Genomic DNA, 25,089 nt, shown 5'->3' on the forward strand with positions numbered 1-25,089 from the left:
AGAGAAAGAGGAGGGTTTAAGAGTTGGTGCTACTGATGCATAACATAACTAAGTCAATAGGAAAGTAAAGATTTTTTTCTTCAAATGTAAATTATTGATCATTGAAATCGTAAGGGCTCCTTCAACATAATTAATGTTTGTTGTGTCAATAGGTTAACAAGGATTTCTATAAATTAAGATTAATGATGCTGGGAATAATTATCACTGAGGAAATTCACATTTCTCAGTATTTGGAAACTCGATGCAAAGGTGCACAGAGTCAGGTTTTCTTAAACTATACCTTAGCTCCATTTCTGCTATCAGAGTAGGGGAGGGAGATTTTCTTGGACACACAGAGAATCTAAACTCCCAGTTCCTTTGGAAAGCACAAGCTCTATGACGAGAGGCTGAGGGAGCTGGGGTTGCTTAGCCTGGAGAAGAGGAGGCTCAGGGGAGACCTTATTGCCCTCTACAACTACCTGAAGGGAGGTTGTAGACAGGCAGGGGCTGGTCTCTTCTCCCAGGCAACCAGCACCAGAACAAGAGGATACAGTCTCAGGCTGTGCCAGGGGAAGTTTAGACTGGATGTTAGGAAGAAATTGTCATAGAGAGAGTGACTGCCCATTGGAATGGGCTGCTTGGGGAGGTGGTGGAGTCACCATCATTAGAGGTGTTTAGGAGGAGACTTGATGGGGTCCTAGGTTGCATGGTTTAGTTGATTAGATGGTGTTGGATAACGGGTTGGATGCGATGATCTTGAAGGACTCTTCCAACCTGGTCTGGTCTATTCTATTCTATTCTATTCTATTCTATTCTATTCTATTCTATTCTATTCTATCCTATCCTATCCTATTCTATTCTATTCTATTGCAATGGTAGCTGAGCTGTGTACCTTCGATTTATGCTTTTTAAACTAATCTCCTGTATACAGTGAACGTAGCTGATTTTGCAGCTCTAAATCCACAAGCCCAAATCCTTTTGAATATGTTCTCTTTCCAAAAGAATCTGAACATGTATAATATTTGCTTTTCTTTATTAAACACTCAGGTCACTGTTTCTTATTGTTCTCTACAAGTCTTTACCTATTTTGCTAAAGGAGGGAAAATTACAACTTAAAGAAAAAGAACTAAAGTAGGGTTTTTTTAACTTGCAGGAATGTCAAGAAGTCCTTGCAGCTAATAACCTGATTTTTCAAGGGTTTCACACATGGTTGTTTTTTTTTTTTTGTATCTAAAAACATCCATTTCAAAATTTCTCAAGCTATTTCTGCTTTAAGACTGGGGGCTCAAACACCAAGAAATGTCCAGATAATTAAGGGTATAGCTCTGCTGGGGTTTCTCGTGTATTAATATATCTGGAAAGCTACAGTTGGAGGGGGATCCTTTGATTCTCAATTATGAAGCTGTAATTCCCCAAATAGTCATTAGAATTATAACTTGTTTTCATTAAATACTTGGTGACAGGTTTTACTCATCTTTTTTTTTTCCCAAAACCCACAACAAGCATGCTTTGGCAAAGTTTGAATTGGACTGATGAGCTTTTGTGGACGGAATCAAAATGAACTGGAGACGGGCTTTTTGATTTTTAAAGACAGATGATCAAAGAGAAAGGAACTCTGAATCCAGGCTAGGATGTCTTGGCTCTTTTCCAATAGGCAACTAAACTAGCAAACCACTGCAGAAATCCATATTCTTGTTCAGAGGAGGAACAAAGGCTGAGCAGAAGGTGCCAGCACAGTTCCTGTCTGGCCCGATACCCATCTTTGGTGGCCTGCGGGACCATATAAGAATCTGGTTTTGTCTGCAGCTGAATAACAACTCTCAAAAGATTTTGTGGAAAGTGCCTCTGCTTCATCCTGAAGTCCTTAATCAGTGAGGTATTTTGAAGAAAGCTATCTTCACACAGCAGAAAAAAGTATCTGGCAGCTAGATATATAAAATACCTGCTCATGAAATCCTATCAGAATAAAACACAATAAAATGTACATGATGTGTTCCTGTGTGATCTGTTCTAGGTGATCCTGCTCTGGCAGGGGGATTGGACTGGATGAGCTTTTGAGGCCCCTTCCAACCCCTAACATTCTGTGAGTCTGTGACAGAGAGATGAACTGCCTGGTGGTGTCCTTCTCCAGTATTTAACTCCTAAGCTCTCAGTAATGTTCATGTCCCACCCTTACTGTGCCCATGTTATTGGAGTTTGTTCTAATCTTGAATAAAAACATAAACAGCCCACAGACACCACATGAAGATATACTGTAGATCATGAGAACATGTTTCATGTTATATCCACCTATAAGCAATTAGTATAAAAATCCAGAAAGCTTGCTCCCTGCATTAGGGGGTTACAAAAACCCATGTACACACACACACACAAAAAAAAGAGAGTTTTTTACAAGCTTCATTAAAACTGACAGCTTCTGCTGTATGTTTGAGGAAACAAATCTCACATTCTCCTGCTACTCTCATTTCTGGTCTGGTGCTAAGAATTAAGCACAGGGGACAGACAAGTTCTTCACTGAGAGAGTCATTAGCCATTGGAGTGGGCTGCTCAGGGAGGTGGTGGAATCACCATCCCTGGAGGTGTTCAAGAGGGGACTGGACGTGGCACTTGGTGCCATGGTTTAGTCCTGAGGTCTGTGGTGACAGGTTGGACTTCATGATCTTTGGGGTCTCTTCCAACCCTGGTGATTCTGTGTAATTCTGTGTGATTCTGTGTAACATAGCAAAGCAACTGTTTTTTCTGGTGATTAAATAACCATATTCAGATTATCAATGAAGTTAACCTTTAAGAGAACTGCACACAGTAGCATCATACTCATTACTAAGAATTGTTTCTTTCCAACATTAATTTCCAAGGATTTGTAGGACATATTTGTGTTGTCCTAGGTATCTGTTTTTATAAGGAAAGTAGTATTCATTATTTGACTTTTTTACTTTACTACCTTTTTTTCGCCATCTCTACAAAACTACCTACAATCAGAGAATACTGAAAACAGGACTGAAATACCTAAATTCTCAATAAGTTAATAAAAGTCTATTCACTGGAAAGTCTTCTCCTTTGGAACTCATTAATGAACCAATACCAGGAGACACAGATACAAATAATACACATTTGGGGGTTGGACTCGATGATCTTCACAGGTCCCTTCCAATCTCTAACAACCTGTGATAAGGAAAAAAGGTCACACAGAGTGGACACTTCTGCATCTGGGTCAAGGCAATCCCAGGCACAAATACAGGCTGGGCAGTGACTGGCTGGAAAGTAGCCCTGAGGAGAGAGACTTGGGGGTGCTAGTGGACAAAAAGCTCAACAGGAGCTCTCAGTGTGCACTTGCAGCCTGCAAAGCCAATCAGATCCTGGGCTGCTTTAGGAGAAGTGTGGCCAGCAGGTCGAGGGAGGTGATCCTCCCCCTCTACTCAGCTCTGGTGAGACCCCACCTGGAGTACTGTGTCCAGTTCTGGAGCCCCTATTACAAGAGGGATGTGGAGGTGCTGGAAGGTGTCTAGAGAAGGGCCACAAGGATGATCAGAGGGCTGGAGCACCTCTCCTATGAGGACAGACTGAAGGAGTTGGGGCTGTTCAGTCTGCAGAAGGCTCCCAGGTGACCTAATTGTGGCCTTCCAGTATCTGAAGGGGGCCTACAGGAAGGCTGGGGAGGGACTTCTCAGGATCTCAGGTAGTGATAGGACTAGGGGGAATGGAATGAAGCTGGAGGTGGGGAGATTCAGGCTAGATGTGAGGAGGAGGTTCTTCACCATGAGAGTGGTGAAACCCTGGAATGGGTTGTCCAGGGAGGTGGTCGAGGCCCCGTCCCTGGGGGTGTTTAAGAGCAGGCTGGATGAGGCTCTGTCCAGCCTGATGTAGTGTGGGGTGTCCCTGCCCATGGCAGGGGGGTTGGAACTAGATGATCCTTGTGGTCCCTTCCAACCCTGAATGAAACTATGAAACTATGAATTGGTTGACAGATGTCCCAGACATAACAGTAAAATAGAACAGAACAGAATGTCTTACCTTTATGATGATTTGCCCCAGATGCTAACTTCCCCCACAGCGTTACAACAAATATTATTATTAGCAGTTTTCCCTTTGTTGCTTTCTGCAAGTATCTCTTATTCATCCTGAAAACAAAAATACACAGAAATGTGTATTGATCTTGAGGCTTAAAAAAAAAAACAAACATAAAAATTGAGACTTTAAAAAAAAACAAACAACAACATAAAAAACCAAACCAACATTTTTGTCTTTATTAAAGGAGATCTCAGTTTTTCTCAGTGTCTTGTTGACAGATCTTAGGTCTTAAATTCTGCTTAGCTCTAAATGAAGTACATCACATAGAGCATCAGTATAACCTACCTCCCTAGTGTGCCAGCATTCCCCCACCCTGGTCAGTACTAGGAGAAATCAACATCTCCACTCAGCACATTTTTCTTGAGGCACCATCAATGTTCATAACCACAGCAGACACCAGAAGGACGAATCCATGCAGCAGGTTTTGCTAACCAGAGCAGTACCACTAGTGTATTTGGGGCCAGCCATGGCCATTGGGATCCTCTCCATGTCATGAAGTTTTTGGATTCTGTCCACAAGCCATCAGGAGGTAACAACTGAACAGACCTCCAACACAAACACTTACCCTCCCACAGAGAAATCCTATTAGCAAGACATGAGTAGTTTGGAAATATGGACTCAAGCAGGGCAGGCTAACTAGTCTCTCCTCTCTATCTTTGGATAATGAAAAGGGTTGATTTACTGCACCAAGGGAAATTGCATGTAGCTCCCCTCATCTTGCTCAGTGATGTTTTCACAGTGACAGCAAGACACTGTGGTGGTTCAAGCACAAGGTACCAAATGACTGATTTCCCAGTAACCTCCTCCAAAGACAAAATACCCCTCCACCAGCCAAAAAGATAAGGTCAGGAATGTAGGCTGTAGCACTTAAGGATTACAGTTGAGCAGAGAATGGCAAGGAATATAAATATGAAACCTACTCTCCCTTTTCATTCTCTGTAGAAGAGCCCTAGGGAGCATGTTAAGAAAGGGCTCTGCATGATAGCAGTGTTTCTGCTGATAGGTCAATAGGACATCAATGCCTATTTCAAATCACTTATGCTAGAAAAGCTTACAATTTAATCACTTGAATCAAATTATTGTTGGTTTCTAATGCCTGCAACTAGAATGACTTTGTAAGCAGAAAAATCTGTGCTGCTCCAGTGTGCTTGGACATTTGTCTCCTATTATGTTCTTAAGAAACTCAAAGGAATTCAAGAGCATCTCTTTTGTTTGGTTCGTGTACACTACCTTCAGCAACCACAAGTCTGTGAAAGGCAGACTGCTCTAACATAGAATTAACCAATAGCCTATTCAAAGTCCCAAACCTCCTTCCATTCCTTCAAGGCAATTTCTTTCCTCTGAGCAAATTGCTTTCTAACAGAACACCGCATGCTGAAAAGGCAACCCCAGATACACCCTGCAATTCTACTCGTGGTTTCCACACTTGTGACCAGACTGCTTCCCCTAGAACTGTCGATCTTGCTCTCCAGGAGATTGATGAGATGTTATTAAACACTGGGTAAGTTTCCACACCAGCCTGTGCATAACCAAACACCAGGTCTCAAATTAAAACGAACTGAGGAGTTTTCCAAACTCTCTTAAGCATGAATTCAGTGCAAACAGAACTCAGCAGATTTTGACACCCATCACACATCCATGCTATGTTTCCCAGCGGTTCAGATATCACATTCATCATGGCAAAAGAGAGGGAAGTAAGCAAATGCTGTCTCTGGGATGGCAGAAGTGCCCCTGAAAGCCTTACTGATTAATAATCACAGTGGAGGTCACAGTGTGCTATGAACCACACCAAGCTCTGCCTTCCTGCAGTGATTCCAATCCCTTTGGAGTGTAAACTGCATATTCATCATCAGTTCTAGGTTTATGAAGTACTCAAAGCTAAAGGGAAATATATTATTTGTCACTGTAAGTAAGAACACCAGAAATAAAATTCTTTTAAAAACTCACATTCAGCATATACTCTTTCCCATCTACCTCTGAACAGAGTATGAATTAACTCTCTCACTCCTGGATTCTCATACTGCACATATTGTGATGCTGCTGCTGAGTCATCCCTCATTACAAGCAAATCTTTCTTCCTCACTTACCCAACACAGCTCAAAACCCAGTGGGACTTGCACCACTAAGCAAATTTGAATCTAATACAGTTCCTTCTTGAACTCTGTTGATGCCAGATTCACTTGCTGTGCTGCAAGGCTGGCAGCAAACACACAGTAGAAAATTCAAACACATAAAGAAAAACAGTAGCAGCAGGGTGAAAGAGAGAAAACCAACCTATCTGCCTGTGAACAGCAGCCCCTCAGGGTAGGTAGCAGAATGAAGATACAAAACCTCTGCCCACCGCCCAGCATACCAAAGAGGAGCAAGCCAGCACTGAATACTGAACAGACATTACAGAATGCTAGGGGTTGGAAGAGACCTTGAAAGATCATCCAGTCCAACCCCCCTGCCAGAGCAGGGTCACCTATACCAGATCACACAGGAACACATCCAGGCAGATCTTGAATATCTCCAGAGATGAAGACTCCACAAGCCCCCTGGGCAGCCTATTCCAGTGTTCTGTCACACTCATAGTGAAAAAAATTTTCCTCATGTTTCCATGGAACTTCCTATGCCTCAATTTCCAACCACTGCCCCTTGTCCTGTCACTGGGCACCACCAACAAGAGCCTGACTGCATACTCTTGGCACTCATCCTTTACATATTTATAAACACGAATGAGGTCACCCCTTAGTCTCCTCTTCTCCAAGCTAAAGAGCCCCAGCTCCCTCAGTCTCTCCTCATACAGAAGATGTTCCACTCCCTTCATCATTTTTGTGGCTCTGTGCTGGACTCTTTCAAGCAGTTCCCTGAGGTTCTTCTTGAACTGGGGTCCAGAACTGGACACAATCTTGCAGATGCAGCCTCATGAGGGCAGAGCAGAGTGGGAGGAGAATCTCTCATGACCTACTAACCACAGCTCTTCTAATACACCCCAAAATGGCACTGGGCTTCTTGGCCACAAGAGCACATTGCTGGCACACATCCAGTAGTTCAAGTAAGAAAAAGTTGGAAGATAACCTTAAGTTTCAATTAATTACGTTTCAAATTAACTATGGTGTGTGAATATGAACCTGCAGCAGTGTGAATCAGCCTCTCAGAACAGTCGGTCCAAGGACAGGTGAGAAGCTGCATGAACACAAACAAGGTACACTGCTTGTAAGCAGTCCTGCCACATAAACAGAGGGCACACTGTAGCAATACAGTCCTAGAAATACAAAATGGAAGTTTCTTGTAGTCCAAGAAACTCAGGGGGTTGGGATGGAAGCATCTTATCAGCAAAGCAGGCAAGCAACTAAATAACAAGGAGTGGCCAGGAGATACGCCCAGTATCAAAGTGCATACATTCCTGCTTGGGCTGAGAGACTGTGATTTTGGTTCTTTCTTGTGGATTTGCAAAAACAGTTCATGATATAGAACCAAGAAGACACTGGAACTAGATAACAATTGACCTCAACTCTGAAACCAACTATTCATCTCTTGCAACCCTGATCCATGCCAAGTAAGAGCATCCAGGAAATAAAATTCAGTCCATTATTGTACTGTTATTACACTAACAACAGGCTGTGTTAAATAAAACAAATGAGCTCTGAAATGAGTTCTATTTTTATTACAGGTGATGCACACCTTCACAAACTACAGCTATTAACCTGAATGGTTTTCTCTGCGAGACTTTTCCTCTTACATTCACCCTCCCTTCTGCAGAACCTTTCATTGTGATCCTTACAAACTTCAGTAACTTCTATTTCGAACCCCAACATTCAAAATAAAACCAAAGAATTCTCAGCACTTTCACACAAAAGAGGCCACAAAAGGCTGCCAGGTTTAAGGTCATTTTTTAATGTTCTTAGAGGCAAGGTGGTTCCAAGGACACACTCAATATAAACCAAAACACATAACACCAAAACACATAACACAGACAGGCCAGTGGCTGAGTGCAAGATGACTCTGTTGTAACCATCTCTTCATTAACACCATGAATAAATTAATAAGACTTGTTACTCTTGCTCCACACAATTCCTTTTCTCTCAAACACACTCCATGAGACCCTCACCAGTTTGGTATCATGGACTCAAGAATAGACTCAGGCTGAAATGTCATTTGATGCTACAGAGAAGGTTCAGAAACTGCTGTGTCAGCAGAAATTCTCTCCCTAGCGTCCATGGCTTATGAGAAGCAAACTGTGAATAGAATCATAGAATAGAATCATAAAATCAATAAGGTTGGAAAAGACCTCAAAGATCATCAAGTCCAACCTGTTACCCAAGATCTCATGACTACTAAACCATGACACCAAGTGCTACATCCAATCCCCTCTTGAATGGCCCCAGGGATGGTGACTCCACCACCTCCCTGGGCAGCCCATTCCAATGGCTAACTAATAAGTTGCACAGGGTCTCCTCACTACTGCTCCATTTCACTGTCAGGCCCCTCCCAATAGCAAATATGACCCAACTATTTGAACTGAAATACCCATAAGCTTCTGAGTTTCTGCTTTCTTCCTCCTTTGCTTCTGGGCTTGAGATCAGCCACCCTTCAAAAGTTCCAAAGTAGAGAATGGCATGGAAATTACCTTACAATTGTAAGGCCAGTGCTAGAATGCCTTGCTTTCCCATTTTAAGTGAATAGAATAGAATAGAATAAACCAGGTTGGAAGAGACCTTCAAGATCATCGCGTCCAACCTATCATCCAACACCACCCAACCAACTAAACCATGCAACCAAGCATCCTGTCAAGTCTCCTCCTGAACACCTCCAGTGATGGTGACTCCACCACCGCCCCGGGGCAGCCCATTCCAATGGGCAATCACTCTCTCTGTGTAAAACTTCCTCCTGACCTCCAGCCTGAACCTCCCCTGGCGCAGCCTGAGACTGTGTCCTCTTGTTCTGGTGCTGGCTGCCTGGGAGAAGAGACCAACCTCTGCCTGTCTACAACCTCCCTTCAGGTAGTTGTAGACAGCAGTAAGGTCACCCCTGAGTCTCCTCTTCTCCAGGCTAAGCAACCCCAGCTCCCTCAGCCTCTCCTCATTGGGCTTGTGTTCCAAGCCCCTCACCAACTTTGTTGCCCTTCTCTGGACTCGTTCCAGCAAGTCAACATCCTTCCTAAACTGAAGTATAACCTCATGTAATCTTTATTTTTTTGAGGAGGGAAAAGAAAAAGTAAGGAAATACTGCCTTTCCTTCTTCCCCTAAGAGCTTACACATAAATAAAATTCTCATCTCTTTCCCAGAAGTAACAGCATTTTTCTCTGTTGCTCCTTTTCTTTCTTTTCATTATGAACATCAGCCTCCGTGAAGCTGTTCAAAATGCATTCAGTCCTGCTTTACATATGTAGAAACTTTTGGTGTCAGGAAGACCCATTTGTCTTCTGCAAACACACACATCCTGTGAATGCAAGTGTTCAGAAAGAGAAGCATAAGCCTGCTTCTCAGCTCTATCTTGAAATGTTTGAGACCAAATCCAATAGAAAATGAGTCCAGCATTCTCTTGCTTTTCTTCTCACCACCGCTTCAGAGACACCCTGAGCAAGGAGCAGAAATCACTTCTGACCCCAAACCTCTTGTACAGAAATAATGTAGCCACTTAAATTATCTCCTGTACTGCGCTGAATCTTGCATTATTTATTAGTTGTGTCAGTTTCTACATCCCATGCAATGCAGGTAGTTGCAGTTTTATTTAGCCTTTCCTGTGTAAGCTAATGCAGATTTACAAATGCACCCCTGGTGGATAAGGTCACTTTGTAAAAGTAACACCGATATGACCCCCGTGTGTTTGCATATATATAAATTCCCTCTATGACATTCCTGTCATGTTTGCTCAGTGAACAAGTAATTTTCCGCTCTCATTACTTGAGGTACAAGGTAGCTTGTGAAAATCAATCTTCTTTCTGCTTCATACATCACAGACTGTTACAGACACAAAGCACATTCTGACTCTGAAATGAAGCTGGGGGGTGGAGGGGGGGGAACACAGACCTGCTCTTACAGGCGACTTACTTTGATCTAGGTGGGCAAGGAAAGACAGAGAACAAGCATTTAGTCTAGCAAAGCACACAGGGCTTACGTAGGAGTTGCATGGGAAATCACCGCATGCAAAGCAAAAGGGATGGATTTTGTTAGGTTTTCTTCTCAAAAGGTGTTGTTTATCAATGTGGTTCTTTCAATAGCAGATTAAGTCATGCTAGAGAGCTTAGCCCTGCTATGGAGAAATGCTTGGAAATAGATACAGTGTTGTGGGCAGATCAATACAGTAAGGTTGTCACTGTTAGTTTCTGCTGAAGCATACCTGTGGAAGCAGAGTGAAGAATTTTTGACTTAATGCCACAAGGAAGACTTTTGAAAGGCTACTATGCTAAATTCATTCTTCTGCCCAAAAGTGCTCAAGTATATGATTGACGTGCCTGCCCATGCTGCTTTTATTTAAATCAGTGTGGCTTAAGCACTAACTTAAATTTAAGCACATGCTTTCCCAAACAATTGTATGCACACCAGTTCAGCAGAACAAGAGGACACAGTCTCAAGCTGCACCAGGGGAGGTTTAGACTGGATGTTAGGAAGAAATTCTTCATAGAGAGAGTGATTGCCCATTGGAATGGGCTGCCCAGGGAGGTGGTGGAGTCACATCGGAGGTGTTCAGGAGGAGACTTGAGAGGGTGCTTGATTGCATGGTTTAGTTGATCAGATGGTGTTGGATGATCAGTTGGACACAATGATCCTGAAGGTCTCTTCCAATTTGTCTATTCTATTCTATTCTATTCTATTCTATTCTATTCTATTCTATTCTATTCTATTCCATCCTATTTCTATTCTATTCTTGAAAAATGATTACTGAGTGAGTTTTTGTAAGAAGAGAGAGTTTCAAGAAAACAAAATCTCAGACATCTGAAAAATAAAAAGTTATGGAATGTATTAAATTGTTTTCTTTACATATTGCAATTAGTTTCCCAGTAGCAGGAAACTGGAGACAGATGCACATACAGGTAATTACATTTGCTGACAGTTTCTCATAGCACTTGGATGTGAAATTTACATATATATTGTTGTTTCCAAAATCAGATAAGCACAGATGCTTGAAATACCAAAGACATAAAATGCTTTAGCCACCTAGCTGCTTGCTACCTCACAGCTAGAAACCCCGAGAGATTATGGGAAAAGCTTTTTTCTTCCAAAAGGGCATGGATGGTGATGATGATACTGTCTTGAATACTCAGATGATACTGATGAATGGCCTCCCCTCTAAACTGTTAATCTCCCCTGCTTCCAGATTAACACCAGTTCTTTGCAGACACAATTGATTGTAATTTTCACCTTCATTAATTTTCAGATGCAAGACCTAACTGAAAGCAATAAAGAAAGCAAAGAAAAAGTAAACAAGAAATGCACTGTCCTCCTAGCCAGCTTCAACTCAAACAATACAGATGTATTTCACTGTGAATTTATTACTTTTTTTGTGTGTGTTCATTCAGGCAGCCAAGAGGGCCAATGGCATCCTGGCCTCCATCAGGAACAGTGTGGCCAGCAGGAGCAGGGAGGTCATTCTGCCCCTGTACACTGCACTGGTTAGGCCACACCTCAAGTACTGTGTCCAGTTCTGGGCCCCTCAGTTTAGGAAGGAGGTTGACTTGCTGGAGCATGTCCAGAGAAGGGCAACGAAGTTGGTGAGGGGTTTGGAACACAAGCCCTATGAGGAGAGACTGAGGGAGCTGGGATTGCTCAGCCTGGAGAAGAGGAGACTCAGGGGTGACCTTATCGCTCTCTACAACTACCTGAAGGGAGGTTGTAGACAGGCAGATGTTGATCTCTTCTCCCAGGCACCCAGTACCAGAACAAGAGGACACAGTCTCAGGCTATGCCAGGGGAGGTTTAGGTTGGATGTTAGGAAGAAGTTCTATACAGAGAGAGTGATTGCCCATTGGAATGGGCTGCCTGGGGAGGTGGTGGAGTTGCTGTCATTGGAGGTTTTCAGGAGGAGACTTGCTGGGGTGCTTGGTGCCATGGGTTAGTTGTTTAGGTGGGTTGGATTGGTTGATGGGTTGGACGCGATGATCTTGAAGGTCTCTTCCAACCTGGTTTGGTTTATTCTAAATAAATAAAGGACCAGCAAGAGTGTTCCCATGATGAATGTCAATACTGACACGTTACTAAGTACACAGAAAGAAAATGTCATCAGGTTTTGTGGGTTTAAATTCTGTCCCTCTATGAATTGATGAAAACATAAAACTATTAATAATAATCTAACATTAGGCCTGCACATGTCATTCATTGTGTTGAAGTGCTAACAATCAAACATTACAAGTATTTAAACATCCAATATATTCTAACTTCTTTAATCTACCCAATGATGTCCTACAGCCTTGTGAAATAAGCTCTTGCAGTTAAGTGTTCAGTATTAGAAGGTACTTAGGCTCAAATTCACATAATTTTCTCTGATATTATTATGTCACTTTAAACTCTCAGTTTCTCTGCTTAAGGGAGCTTTAAGTTGTAGGGGGTAATATCTATTCACTTAACCATCGTGGCAGCAATATTTGCTTATATCTTACACGTTATCATCTTGCAGATGGTTATTTAAATTTTCTTTTTTCATATCTCATTAACCAATGAAAAGTTTAACTGGAAGAAAACAGTTCAACTGCCTTTGAACAAAACGTCTCACTGAGACCTGAATCACTAAATACACTGTGATTTCAGGAAGGCCACTGCAGTGGCAAAGATAAGCCTTCAAATCTATCAAGGCAGAGAAAGCATCAAATATTAGTGGAGAATGACAACTGAAGTGCCCATATTTAAAAGCAGGCCTGAAAATCATCTGGGCAAGCATAAGCCTATTAGTCTGACCCCTTCAGTTTGCAAGGGCTTAGAGCAGGCTTTGAAGAAAAAGATAAATTAAACACACAGAAGTAAATAGAACATAGGATAAAACGTAGCAGTGTTACCAAGAGCAGATTGTGCCAGACTAACCCGACAGCTTTTTTGATAAGATAAGTGATTTTACAAAGAAATGAAGTAGATATAATTTGTCTGGATTTAGATAAAGTATGTTCTGTAGTGTCACTCCAGAAGTTATACATTAAGCCAATGACTCTGTGGATTACTGCAAGAATTGTAAGGTGGATTCAGGTGTGATAACAGCAGGCAGTACTGAAAGGGAGTATCAGGGATTAATGGCATTTGTGCTGCAAATTGGGAATTCATCATTTGAAACAACAGGAGTAAAAAATCATCAAGGGCACATCAGTATCAATATGGCATGAGAAAGCTGTGGGAAAAAAAAAAAAAAAAGGAAAAAAAAAGTAAATAATATAAATTACACATTTTCTTTAACTACTATTCAGAATTATCTACACAATTCTGGCCAACCATCTTCATGGAAGAAAAAATGAACCCACAAAACACACAGGGACGGTCTTCTATTGTGGTCACAGGAATGAAGACTGCGCCACATGAGGAGTTTGAAAGAGCTTGACTTGTGAAACAAAGCAAAGGCTGAAGGGAAATAGAAATGTAGGAAAGGAAATAAACACAATGAGGCCAAGGAGAATGTCTGTAAGAAATTAATTAGATGATAGCTTGCCAGCAGGCACGATCAGGGCACCCAGCTTAGTGATTCAGGAAGTCTCTTCCAGTCTTTCTCTACATAAACATTATTAGAATAAACCAAACCAGGTTGGAAGAGACCTTCAAGATCATCGTGTCCAACCCATCAACCAATCCAACCCACCCAAACAGCAATTATAGAATAGAATGGAATAGAATTATAGAATAGAATAGAATAGAATGGAACAGACCAGAACAGAACAGGTTGGAAAAGACCTTTGAGATCATCAAGTCCAACCTATCACCCAACACCATCTAATCAACTAAACTATGGCAACAAGCACTCCATCCAGTTTCCTCCTAAACACCTCCAGTGATGGTGACTCCACCACCTCCCTGTGCAGCCCACTCCAATGGCCAATCACTCTTTCTATGAAGAACTTCTTCCTAACATCCAGCCTAAACCTCCCCTGATGCAGCTTGAGACTGTGTCCTCTTGTTCTGGAGCTGGTTGCCTGAGAACAGAGACCAACCCCCACCTGGCTAAAACCTCCCTTCAGGTAGCTGTAGACAGCAATAACACTTGGCATCTTCACTGCTAACTTTGAAGAGGTCTAGATAAAGAATCATTCAAAATAAAAGACAGGAATTAAGAATGCCTGATGACTGTGAAGAAACGAAGTGGTTGGTTTCCTCGTGATTTGAAGTTCATCATTGCTTTATTAAAAGATGTGAATCTAATTTGAACTAATCAAGATGTAGGCAGATTTAAGCTGCCTGTCTTTTCAGCAGGGGCTTGGACGAGATGAGTTTGAGATGTCTTCTAACATCTTCTAAAGTACTCTAAAAATAATAGCCACAAAACAAACCAAAGAAAACTCCTTCAGATAAATAATAATAAAACCCCAGCAAACAAGACACAAATTTGGTAATGAGAACCTTTAATAGCAGCCATAATCATGACCACTGATGAACATACACATCAAAAAGAACCTTTTTGTGCATTAGAATAGGATGTCAAGTGCTAGATTTTTCATGAAGAAAACTATAAGCAAGTTCTTTCCAAGTACATTAGTGTAGTACTTCTTTCCAAGTAATTTCACTCTCCTCAAAAAAAAACCTAAAAAAACCTCACCAGAAGTCACAGCATTTCTATCCCTGAAAAAAAAGTATACTCCTCACCAATGAGCTGAACCCACACAAGTTTCCATCCAAAACTTGGCCATGCTGCTGAACATCTGATCAAAATGAATACACTTCCCTAGCTTTTGACATTTTCAAGACATAATCACCATCTCTGTGTCATAAATTTGAAAGATAACCCAAACAGTCACAGTACTGTATTGGTGGACCATTCAGCATTTTTTTTACTAGCCTCAGTGAATTACAGTTGCACTGCTAAGCATGAGTGACTATTCCATGACTAAGACTCCCTCATTTTTTTTAGAAGTCACTCCTTTTTTTGTTTTCTGTCACTCTTGCTTGAAATTGAAAATCTTCCTATCATCATCCTGTTTTTAAGAGTGACATCATGGAAACATAAAACTGGCAAGTATCACAATTGTCAAGATAGGAAGGAACCTCATTTTAAACAAGTATCCAAATGTCGAAAGCAAAACCTACATAATAATAATACTAATAATATTAACAATACTGATAATAATAATAATAATAATAACAACAACAACAACAATAATAAACCAGGTTGGAAGAGACCTTCAAGATCATCGTGTCCAATCCATCAACCAATCCAACCCACCTAAACAACTAACCCATGGCACCAAGCACCCCATCAAGTCTCCTCCTGAAAACCTCCAATGACGGCAACTCCACCACCTCCCCAGGCAGCCCATTCCAATGGGCAATCACTCTCTCTGTATAGAACTTCTTCCTAACATCCAACCTAAACCTCCCCTGGCACAGCTTGAGACTGTGACCTCTTGTTCTGGTACAGACTGCCTGGCAGAAGAGACCAACCTCTGCCTGTCTACAGCTTCCCTTCAGGTAGTTGTAGAGAGCGATAAGGTCACCCCTGAGTCTCCTCCTCTCCAGGCTGAGCAACCGCAGCTCCCTCAGTCTTTCCTCATAGGGCTTGTGTTCTAAACTCCTCACCAACTTCGTTGCCCTTCTTCCCTCGTTGCCATACTTTCAAGAATTAATGAAGCATTTTAAGAGAAAAATATAAGAAACAATACCGTACATATTTTAAGAGTGTGACTATATGAATTAAAAATGAATGTTATTATCAAATGCATTTGAACTGACTGCCATCTTAAATGTAATATTGGGTGACAACAAATCCAAGCAATACTACAGGCCTGGGGACATGTGGCTGGAAAGCCATCTAGCAGAAGGGGAGACCTGGGAGTTCTAATGGACAAGCAACTGAATATGGACAAGCAGTATGCTCAGGTGGCCAAGAAAGCTAATGGCACCCTGGCTTGGATTAGAACTGCTGTGTCCAGCAGGAGTATTGTGTTCAGTTTGGGGCACTTCAATGGACGTGGCACTTGGTGCCATGGTCTAGTCATGAGGTCTGTGGTGACAGGTTGGACTCGATGATCTTTGAGGTCTCCTCCAACCTTAGTGATACTGTGATACTGTAATACATGAGAGATGTGGAGGTGCTGGAGCCAGTGCAGAGGAGGACAACAAAGCTGGGGAAGGGCCTGGAGAATAAATCTGATGAAGAGCGACTGAAGGAGCTGGGGCTGTTTAGTTTGAAAAAGAGGAGGCTGATGGGAGACCTCATTGCTGTCTACAATGAAAGGATGTTGTGGAGAGGCTGGTATTGGACTCTTCTCACAGCTAATTAGTGATAGAACAAGAGGGAACAGTCTCAACCTGCAACTGAGTAGGTTTAGACTGGACATTAGGAAAAATATTTTCAGGGTGGTCAGGCATTGGAATGTGCTGCCCAGGGAAGTGGTTGAGTCACCAGCCCTGAATGTGTTTAAAGGTCATTTGGATGCGGTGCTTGGGGATATGGCTTAGGGATAACCCCTTGTAGAGTAGGGTTATCAGCTGGACTTGGTGATCCTGAGGGCCTTTTCCAACCTGAATGTTTCTGTGATTCTGTGAATATCTTTCAAGCAATACTGAAGGGCTTATTTTGGGATTCTTACATGGGTGTAAGACTATGGATGAAGAGCTATGGTTGTATTACACAATCTTGCTAGACTTCAAATTAAATATCTTGACAGGAACCATTCAGATTCTACTGCATAGCTTCCCTACTGAAGCTTAATTTTTTTTTCCCCAAAGAATTCTTCTGGCGAGTAACAGTGTGACAGACCTATGAAGAAGAACAGGGAAGCAAGGATCAGACCAAGATTCCCCCTGCTATGCTATGACAATTATCTCTGTCAACAGGCACTTCTGACAAGTAATAGGTCTGAGACCAACCTATGGTTTTATATCTGACTCCTACACCTTTTGGGCCACATTGGAAGGCAAAGGATCAAGTCTAAATGAAAAACAACAGATTGCTCAAATCACTTACAAATATGAAGCTTGCTTTTGCAATGGCCAAAATAGCTCTGAGAGCTGACATACCACAATAGAAAGGCAGGAGAGTTGTCATCTGGGAATAAACCCATTTGGAACACATTCCTCTGCTCTTTTAATATCAAGTCCTAACACATGCTCCTTCTTCACAATCACCACAGACACTGCTTCCAGGGGAAAGAAAAGAGTGAGCTCAAAGTTCATAGAATCATATAATGGTTTGTCTTAGAAGGAACCTTAAAGACCATCTACTTCTAACCTCCTGGTAGGGTACCTAGTAGGCACACTTTCTACTAGACCAGGTTACTCAAGACCCTGTCCAGTCTGTCTTTGAACACAGCCAGGATTGAAGCCTCCACAACTTCTCTAGGCAAAGTTAGACCATGTTTTCTCCAAAATAAGGATGTAGCACAAAATAAAAAACTCTGTTCCTGAGCTACTGCATAGGAAAAGATTTCCTGCACTCTGGGAGATCCTACAGAATGAAAGCCAGTATGCACAAAAAAAAACCCTTTAGCTATCAGCTGGGAAGTAGAACGTGAAGTCCAGCAGCTAAATCAGCTACAGAGCCTTGTACTCAGCAGAGATATGCCCATGTAGGCACACAAGGAAATGCTGGATTTTTAAGTTACTGACAGAAGAGTACAGCAGCTTTTCTGTCTATGCAGAGGGTTTTAAATGGTTTGGGGCCCTAGCATGCTATCTATCTAAGCTGTCACATAGATTACATTCACAGAATCATAGAACAGTTTCACTTGAAAAAGACTTCTTAGATCATTGAGTTCAACCATTATCTAACTCTACAAAGTCTGGTGTTACGCCACATCCTTTAGAACCACACTTATATGTCTTTCAAACACCCTCAGGGAACTTGTTCAACCACCTCCCCGGGGAACTGACTCCAATGTTTGATAATCTTTTCAGTGAAGAATTTTCTCCTACTAAACTTCCCCTAGTGCAACTTGAGGCAGTTTTCTCTTGTTACTTGGGAGAAGAGACCAACACCCTCCTCACTATAACCTCCTTTCAGATAGTTCTAGAGAGCAGAAAGATCTCCCTTTTCTCCAGACTAAACTCCAGTTTGCTCAGATGCTTCTCATAAGACCTTTACCAGATTTGTGGCCCTTCTCTGGACCTGCTCCAGGATCTCAACATTTTTCTTGTAGTGAAAGGTCTGAACACAATACTTGCAAGTGATGAGTACTGGATCAACCACTTCTCTAGTCCTGCTTGTCACAGTACTCCTGATAGAGGCCAGGATGCTGTTTGTCTTCTTGGCCACCTGAGGACACCGTTGGCTCATATTCAGCCTGATGTTGATCAACACCCCCAGGACTTTCTTTGCCAGGCAGCTTTCCAGCCACTCAGCCCTGAGAGCACTTGGCCTTCTTTATTTCATACAACTGCCTCATGCCATCAATCTAGCCTGTCCAAGTCCCTCCAAAGAGCCTTCTTACCCTCAAGCAGATCAACACTTCCTCCCAGCCTCATGTCACGTGCACATTTAACTGAGGATGCATTTAATCCCCTCATCCCCATCACTGATAAAGATATTAAAGAGAACTGGCCAAATTACTGAGCCCTGGGAAACACCACTTGCAACAGGCTGCCAACTGGATTTAATTCCGTTTACCACCACTCCTTGGGTAGTGGTAGTGAGTGGCCCAGGTGTCCAGTCAGTTTTTTACCCAGCAAAGCATTCACCCATCCATGCCACGAGCCACCAGTCTCTCCAGGAGGATACTGTGGGAGACAATGTAAAATGCTTTACTGAAGTCCAGCTAAACAACATGCCCAGCACTTTCCTCATCCATTAAGCAGGTCATCTTGTCCTAGAAGGAGATCAGATTCCTCAGGAAGGACCTGCTTCTCATGAACCCATGTTGACTGGGCCTGATCATTTGCTTGCCCTGCACATGCTGTGTAATGGCACTCAAGATGATCTGCTCCATGATATGTTCTGACTCCAAAGTCAGACTGGCATGTCTACAGTTCCCCACATCCTCCTTCTTTCCATTCAAGGGGACACAGTCTCAAGCTGCACCAGGGGAAGTTTAGGCTCGAGGTGAGGAGAAAGTTCTTCACTGAGAGAATCATTAGTCATTGGAATGTGCTGCCTGGGGAGGTGGTGGAGTCACCATCCCTGGAGGTGTTCAAGAGGAGATTGGATGTGGCACTTGGTGCCATGGTCTAGTCATGGGTCAGTGGTGACAGGTTGGACTCAATGATCCTCAAGGTCTCTTCCAACCTTGGCTATACCGTGATACTGTGATATCTTGTTGCCTTTAACATCTGAAGTCAGATTAATTTCCTCATCAGTGTTCTGAAACAGTAAGAAATTTTTAATAACCAGCTCATACTGGGGTGGGGGGGAGGGTGGAGAAAATAAATCCAAGTATTCCTGTAACAGCTTGCTAGGAATGGATTCAAGTGAGGTCAGGATTTTCTTAATGGTGGATGAAATATCTTAATTGCTTGGAAAACCAAATCAATTGCCCAGTCTCTTCTCAAATGCCTTGTTTTGAAGGGTACAAGCAGCTATATAAAACCATAGAATCCTGAATTTCATCTGAGCAAGCATACCTCCAGTAACTCACTCACTGTGGCATGTACTATGCCAGACTTGCAATGGCATCTTAATATGGCCAGGAGTTCATTTATTAATTAGCTATAACCTAAAGTTCCTAGAAGTCTATACACAGCTTTCTGCTGCATGATATGTAGCTTGCCATTTGCAGGTAGAGCACAGTAGGAGGGTGAAGGACAAAAATAACTAAACAGTGTTTTGTTCCTCTAATACCCTGGAACAGAGACACTTAGAAGGTGTTTTTATATCAGCATTTAAGTTTGGAGATGGACTTAACTTTTCAATCAAATTTTTGAGTTGTCTCCATTTATTATCATCTTGATCACATCATGGAATGATTCCAGAGGACACAAAATTAGTCCCTTTTAGATTAAAATAAAGCAGAAGATGAGCTTGAGAACACACTGCAACAGTTTAGGAGTGTTCAGATCAGGAGACAATAGCCAGCTGAAAACAACTTTATTTTTCACTAAACAAATATAATATGAACACAGTGACCTGAGCAACAAGTTTGGTTCTACAACATCCATTTTGTAGGGATAAACTATTTGCTAATATAGATGCAGCCCTATAATCTCATGAGGAAGGAGATAATTATCATCATTATTTTATACTTGGATAAGATGCCCTTTTAGTTGTGATTAATCTGAAAAGCACTTTCAGAACATCAGGAAACCTCAAGGGCATACTGAAAGAGATCTGTCACTCAGGAGCCCCTCAAACAAGTTCTGATAGGCATTTTAGGGCCATTATTCCTACTGTGACACCACAGAAAAGAGAAGCACAGCTTGGATGCCAAAAACCAGGGAACAGCTACCTGACATACACCCCTCCTCATTTAGACCATAGAGTACATAACAAATTACTTCAAATTACTTAGTGAATTGTTCCTCACTGTGAAACAGCAAAAACCTTTTTTCTCAATGCAGGAAATTAAAGGCAAGGGGGTTGCTGTCTTTTTTCACGCTGATTACTACCTAATCTACAAGCAAATCTGCTGTAGGAAGTACAACTCATTGCAAAACTGTCAAATTGGATACTTTATTGGCTCAATACCTGACAATTGATTGTTTTTCCCTGCCTCTGGTATCCAAGCTACAGCTTTAAAGATGCATAGGTTGACCCTTTTAGGTAAAGACTGACTGAAAGTATTACAGTATAACTTAGGCTGGAAAGGACCTCGAGGATCATCGAGTCCAACCTATCAACACAGACCCCATGACTAGACCATGGCACCAAGTGCCACGTCCAATCCCCTCTTGAACGCCTCCAGGGATGGTGACTCAACCATCTCCCTGGGCAAAGGAAAAGGAAAGGAAAAAGGAAAAAGGAAAAGGCTGAGAAATTACTAACTTGAGGTGGGGCAGGCCTGGCCAGCAATGACCTGTCCTGCCCAACTCCTTATGTTCCATGGCCCCAGAGGGAAGGCATCACAGTTATGTTCCCTGACAAGACAAAAATTCAGGACTTACACCAAGCAGCTGACTTGATCTGACAAAATACAGATCATATTCAAAACTACAATAAAACAATTTTATTCCAGCCTAGCAATGTAAAATGTCCTCAAATTAGCTTATTACAGAATCACAGAATTATTGAGGCTGGAATAGACCTCTGAGATCATGAAGTCCAGCCTATGACCTAACACCACCACATCGACCAGACTGTGTCACTAAGTGCCATATCCAATCTTTCCTTAAGCATCTCCAGGAATGGTGACTCCATCACCTCCCTGGGCAGGACATTCCAGTGTCTAACTACCCTTTCCATAAGGAAGTGCGTCCTAATATCCAACCTAAACCTCCCTTGGCACAGCTTCAGGCCATGTCCTGACCCCCACCTTACTACAACTACCCTTCAGGTACTTGCAGAGTGTCACCTCTGAGTCTTCTCTTCTCCAGGCTAAACAACCTCAGCTCCCTCAACCTCTCCTCATCAGACTTTCCCTCCAGTCCCTTCACCAGTCTCACTCTTTTCTGGACCCACTCCAGCACCTCAATAACTTTCTTGCTGTGAGGGGCCCAGAACTGCAGGAAATTCAAACTGACTCATGTGTTTCTTTTGTTCCCTAATACAGATTTGTCTGAGAAAATCTGTAGATGTGTGACCGTTTGACCGCATTTAACAACAGCATTAACTGTTTCTAAAACATCTGTATTTGCATTGTTATGCAGGCCCAGTGGAACAAAACAACTATTTACTTTCCTTTGTATTTCATTATTAAAGAGGGTTATGTCATTCTACTTTCATAACAATTGCATTAACAGCATCAGTATTAGACACAATGATGTTCAGGATTCCATGCCTCTTCTTTCAGCAGCAGGGGTTACAGCCAGTGCTTGTAGTATTTATAATTAAAAAGAGCTTTTATTTTAATTTTCATTCTTCATTTTATAATAATTGGAACTGTCTAGGAGCTAAGCCAACTAATGCCTGTTCTGCTGTCAGCAGCATTCTAAATTTGGTAACATACAAAAGCAGTACAGGCCACCATGATTCTCTTAGTGCTGTCCTAGGAAGACTTTGAATGTCTCCTATTCTCAGAGAGCATTATTCTCTAAATGGTCAAGACTTAAATGAGTTTTAGATAAGAATAAGCATTAGCTAGTGCAACACAGAAAGCACAATATATGAAAGACAGCAGAAAATTACCTAAAATTCTAAAGATAAATGGTGAGTCAGAACAGTTTAGAATGTTCTGTGAAGCCATGACTTAATTTTAATAACAGAGCATTATAATTTACTAGAGTACAGGTAAAACATTGCATGTATAATACTTCCTAATGAAAACCAGATAAAACATTTCAATACCATTTCAGTCACAATTACAGATATTGCATTGCCATCCTCATCAAAAGAAATGACTATGTGTTTGCCAGACCTGCAGAAAACAGTATGGATGATAGTGAGATCAGCAGTTCATTACATGTTAATTTTGTCAAATCATTGCAGCTTTCAAAACCTGAAGAGAAACGAAGCCCAGTCTAAGCTGCTGCGTGTATTTCCTCCTTCTATTTCATTTTAACAGCTATACACCTTACATTTTCCGTCTTCCTTGCCAGTATAAGATGAAAACTCTTCTTATCACACTGATGCAGGAAAGGTTTGCTGTTTCTATGCTCTCTACAACTACCTGAAGGGAGATTGTAGACAGGTGGGGGCTGGTCTCTTCTCCCAGGCAACCAGCACCAGAACAAGAGGACACAGTCTCAAGCTGTGCCAGGGGAGGTTTAGCTGGAGGTTAGGAAGAAGTTCTTCATAGAGAGAGTGATTGTCCATTGGAATGGGCTGCCCAGGGAGGTGGTGGAGTCACCATCCCTGGAGGTGTTTAAGAAGAGCCTGGATGAGGCACTTGGTGCCATGGTTTAGTTGATTAGATGGTGTTGGTTGATAGGTTGGACTTGATGATCTCAAAGGTCTTTTCCAACCTGGTTAATTCTGTACTCTGTATTCTGTATTCTGTATTCTGTATTTTGTTGAATGTAAACACACAAACACACAAACACACACACAAAAAGCCAAACAAAACACACAAAAAAAGTATTTCAGCAAGAGAGAAACAGAAAAATACCTTCTTCAAGGTTTTATCAAATAAAAATTTGCTGAAAATCAAATGATATCTTGAGCTTCCACAGAACCTCACCTTTTCTGCCCTTTCTCATATGTATATACACATAAACATATATACACTGCCCTGGGTGTGTGTACGCTGCCTTCACCCGCACAGTATCCTTTAGACTCTGCCATCTGCAGGTAGAATATTCCCACAAGACACAATGACTGTTCAGTCCCATGGAAACTGTATAATGCAAATAGGGAGGACCTGCAAATCAGAGAGTAGAATGGAAGCAGAGGAACAGTCTCAATGAGGCAGTGTAACTGGTGAGGCAAGTAGACAGTCCATCAGCAACGTGAAACTGCCTCAGTATTGCCACATTTTACTTTAATCCCATTGCAGGTAAATCCTTGATTCTGAAAATTATCTAATCATGAAAAAAATAAGCTTTTATAACCCCTAAAGTATTTTGCAGTGCAGGTGAAATTAATCTTAAAGGCTGTTTATGAAAACTACACTATTTGAAATCTACATGGATGAAGTGATAAAAAACCAGTCACTGTGCTTTAGTGTCAGTTAGCTTGAAGTCGTATTTGAATGTCCTGACACACTGCAGACCATGGTTTCTAAGTATTCTAAGAGGCAAGTTTTAGAAATAAAACACAGGTTTACTTCCTGTTCAGTTCTTGGTCACAGCCTGTTCTTCAATCATAGCAGTTTTTTCTGTTTTCTGGTTGAAGGTGTTCCAGTTTGAGGAGATGATTGCATATTTATCAGGACAGAAAAGACCTGTATTCCACTGAAGCTGAACGATCTGAGTGAGGAAGCCATCACACTAAAAGTCAGTCCCCCACTCAAAGAGTATTTTATTAATAGGTAGTATATTAGCACCATGAAGCCATAACTGCAGGAGACTGATCTCAGAAGACCCTCTGCTGTGGTGATTATGACACTGACCTCAGGTAAAAGGTCAGGAGAGGTGAGGAGAAAGTTCTTCACGGAGAGAGTCATTCGTCATTGGAATGTGCTGCCCAGGGAGGTGGTGGAGTCCCCATCCCTCGAGGTGTTCAAGAGGGGACTGGATGTGGCACTTGGTGCCATGGTCTAGTCCTGAAGTCTGCGGTGACAGGTTGGACTCGACGATCTTTGAGGTCTCTTCCAACCTTGGCTATACTGTGATACTGTGAAAAGTCTTGTTCAAGTATGCCTTGTGCAAGACAGCAGTCATTAAGATAATGACAGAATCATGCAGAAGTGCACTCAAGTCCCTTCAAGGAGGAGAGAAAACTAGTCCTGCATAATCACAAAAAAGCCTTCAGTCTGTATGGTGCAACAAAGGAGCCTTAGGATGAAACTGTCTTGCAGGATTCTTTGGCTGTCCTAATTTTATGCATCCTACTTTCTTTCCTCAGCACTTTTGGGAACCAATGAATTGTCTACAGAAAACCACAGCTATGGCCCTTGTAGCTGTGCATATGGGAAGGAAGAAAGTGAGACATAAAAGCACTATCTAGTGGTGAAAAGAAGCCACTGTCATCTCTCAGAATGAGATCCGAAGACTAAGGTTTAGCTTCTAATTTTTGCCTGATTTACCCCAAAGACCAAGTGATATTATATACATATTAATGTACTCCTTCTAAAATTTCATATGCAGTTTGCTGTATTTTTGCATAACTCTAGAGCACCTGTAGAATTATGAATTAGTTGGCTACAGCTATGCAAGTTTCAGAGATACCATTTAAAAGTCAGTGCACAGTGTACTTCAAGTACTAAGGTGTTGCAGCTACACAGTAAAAAGAAAAAGGAAGAAAGAAAA

The 25,089-nt window shown here is 41.9% G+C and overlaps 1 protein-coding gene across 2 annotated transcripts in view; it reads right to left on the reverse strand.

Annotated features, from left to right (window-relative positions):
• Positions 1-25,089, reverse strand: part of TAFA2 (TAFA chemokine like family member 2) — a 245,459-nt gene that overhangs the window by 67,833 nt on the left and 152,537 nt on the right. For both annotated transcript variants that reach the window (XR_010992361.1, XM_068170397.1), the window contains exon 2: positions 3,991-4,097. Coding sequence is in view for 1 of the 2 variants with exons in the window: in XM_068170397.1 (XP_068026498.1) it covers positions 3,991-4,096 (106 nt within the window). In the remaining variant the exon portion in view is untranslated. The remainder of the gene's footprint in view (positions 1-3,990; positions 4,098-25,089) is intronic.

This window comes from Melanerpes formicivorus, unplaced genomic scaffold (assembly GCF_026170545.1).
Source record: "Melanerpes formicivorus ecotype bairdi unplaced genomic scaffold, bMelFor1.0.p_v2 SCAF_3, whole genome shotgun sequence".
NCBI lineage: Eukaryota > Metazoa > Chordata > Aves > Piciformes > Picidae > Melanerpes > Melanerpes formicivorus.